General features: G+C 36.3%; 1 protein-coding gene across 1 annotated transcript in view; it reads right to left on the reverse strand.

Annotated features, from left to right (window-relative positions):
* The window catches only part of LOC107642793 (peroxidase 10-like), a gene marked incomplete in the record, with an annotated part of 2,029 nt that extends 363 nt beyond the window's left edge, over positions 1-1,666 (reverse strand). The window contains 5 exon segments of the mRNA XM_016346267.2: positions 7-212; positions 214-418; positions 594-756; positions 1,016-1,207; positions 1,363-1,666. Of these exon segments, the coding sequence (XP_016201753.2) occupies positions 113-212; positions 214-418; positions 594-756; positions 1,016-1,207; positions 1,363-1,578 (876 nt within the window).

Below are 1,861 nucleotides of genomic sequence, written 5' to 3' on the forward strand. Positions count from 1 at the left end.
CTTAACTTAACCAAAGCCTCACTTTCAAATTAAAGTGTTTGTTTTCAAAAAAAAAAAAAAACACAAATGATGAGACACTACTAATTCAAATCCAAACATGGAGTGTTTTTGTTTAGTTGACAAACCTACAATTAGTCCTTACTTGGCCCTGTTGTCCAGTGAGCACACTAATGCGGCCCATTTTCTCCATAGAAACAGCAAAGTCTCTGAATTCTGTAATACATGTTGTCGAATGTGTTGGTTGTCACAGGATCCAAGGGTGCCAAGTTTGTGTCAGAGCTAGCTTGGTTTGGACATAGGTTTTGTAGATTCTGTAGTAGTGAACCATCTAGTGTTGGATCCGATTTACCAGTTCCACCAAAGTTGAATAGCCTTGCCTTGAATGTAAAGCATTGTGCAAACCCAAAGGTGTGTGCACCTGCATGCATGCATTACATAATATTCAAATGATGACTTGTATTATCTAAATCAGTCACTTATATAGAACATATGTTTGTGATATATATACAAATATATAGTAGCTGATTTTGTGACTGATTTTTTACGTGTACATAACATTTTTAATGTATTAAGAATGAAGAAGCGAAGCAAACCTAGGAGCACTGCTACATCCTTCAATTCAAGACCTTTGGCAACGAACTTGGCTGTAATATTTTCAAGTGGATCAAAGGGTGATGGCAAATTATTTGCCTCGCTCTCACTTGCTGTCGTGCCATCTCTACGACCAAGAGGGACAACCCAAAATGGCCCTTTACTCTTACCAAATTTGAAGGAAAAATGTTTAGTTTAGTTTGTCATGCATGTTTAATATGGGTGTAGCTTATAGAGTACTAATTAATTAAGGAAAAGTTTAGGGGCCAGCAACTTTGTTAAATTTTGGCCAGCATGTAACCAGCAAAGAAAAGTGAAATCTCACACCATTAAAACCATCATTAATGGCTATTTGATGGCTACAAATCACAAAAGTTGCTGGCCCTAGCATTCCTCATTAATTAATAAGATTAGAGAGTCTTACAAGAAAAACAGCTTCTCTTGCAGCTAGAGTTAGTATATCAGCACATGACACAGTGGCTGGACATGCCTTCTCTAATGCTGATTTGATTGTGTCAATCACCTCAAATCCTCTCACTGAATTCTTGTTAGGCCGAGCATTTTTCTCCCCAGTAAAAGTGCTGGTTGTATCAAGCAGCACAGATCCATCACATCCCTATATAGGAAGAAATGAAAGATGAACAACATATGTAGATTCAACCTTATTAGTAAATAACATATCTTTTTTTATAGTTTGATTGTGTTTTATGTGGGTTATATATAGAACAAGCCCAAAACCAAGCAAATAACATAATTTGAAAGCCTGTTTACGTTGACGAAACAATCATGGAAATGAAGGCGCAGGAGAGAAGCTGCAATCCTTGTGTCATTGTTCATAGCTGACAAAACGTTGTATCTAACGATTCTGGTGAGGTTTGGGCAAGTTGAGTCGTAGAAATTATAGTAAAGTTGAGAGCACACTAAAGGAGTGAGGAACACTAGCCAGAACAAGAAAAGAAAAGGATGCTTATTATTAGTACATTCCATAATGAAAGCAAAAAAAAAAACGTGTTATAAGATAAGCAAACAAGTAATAACAACTGAGTTATATGTTAGAAGATGTGTGTGTGACATGAATAACAATTTATAGAAGACAAGGTACATGCATGATGCATGCTAGTTAACTTTTACAGAGAGTGGCAGAGCCACTATCCAATTCCCGTTTTGGTTTTAGTCAAAACTTGCGGCTCTTCCTCAAATATTTTATTACACTAGGAGAAATATTTAAGGATGATTAGTATGGAAAAGTATAGCAACCAAGTGTATAATC

Source organism: Arachis ipaensis, chromosome B05 (genome assembly GCF_000816755.2).
Source record: "Arachis ipaensis cultivar K30076 chromosome B05, Araip1.1, whole genome shotgun sequence".
NCBI lineage: Eukaryota > Viridiplantae > Streptophyta > Magnoliopsida > Fabales > Fabaceae > Arachis > Arachis ipaensis.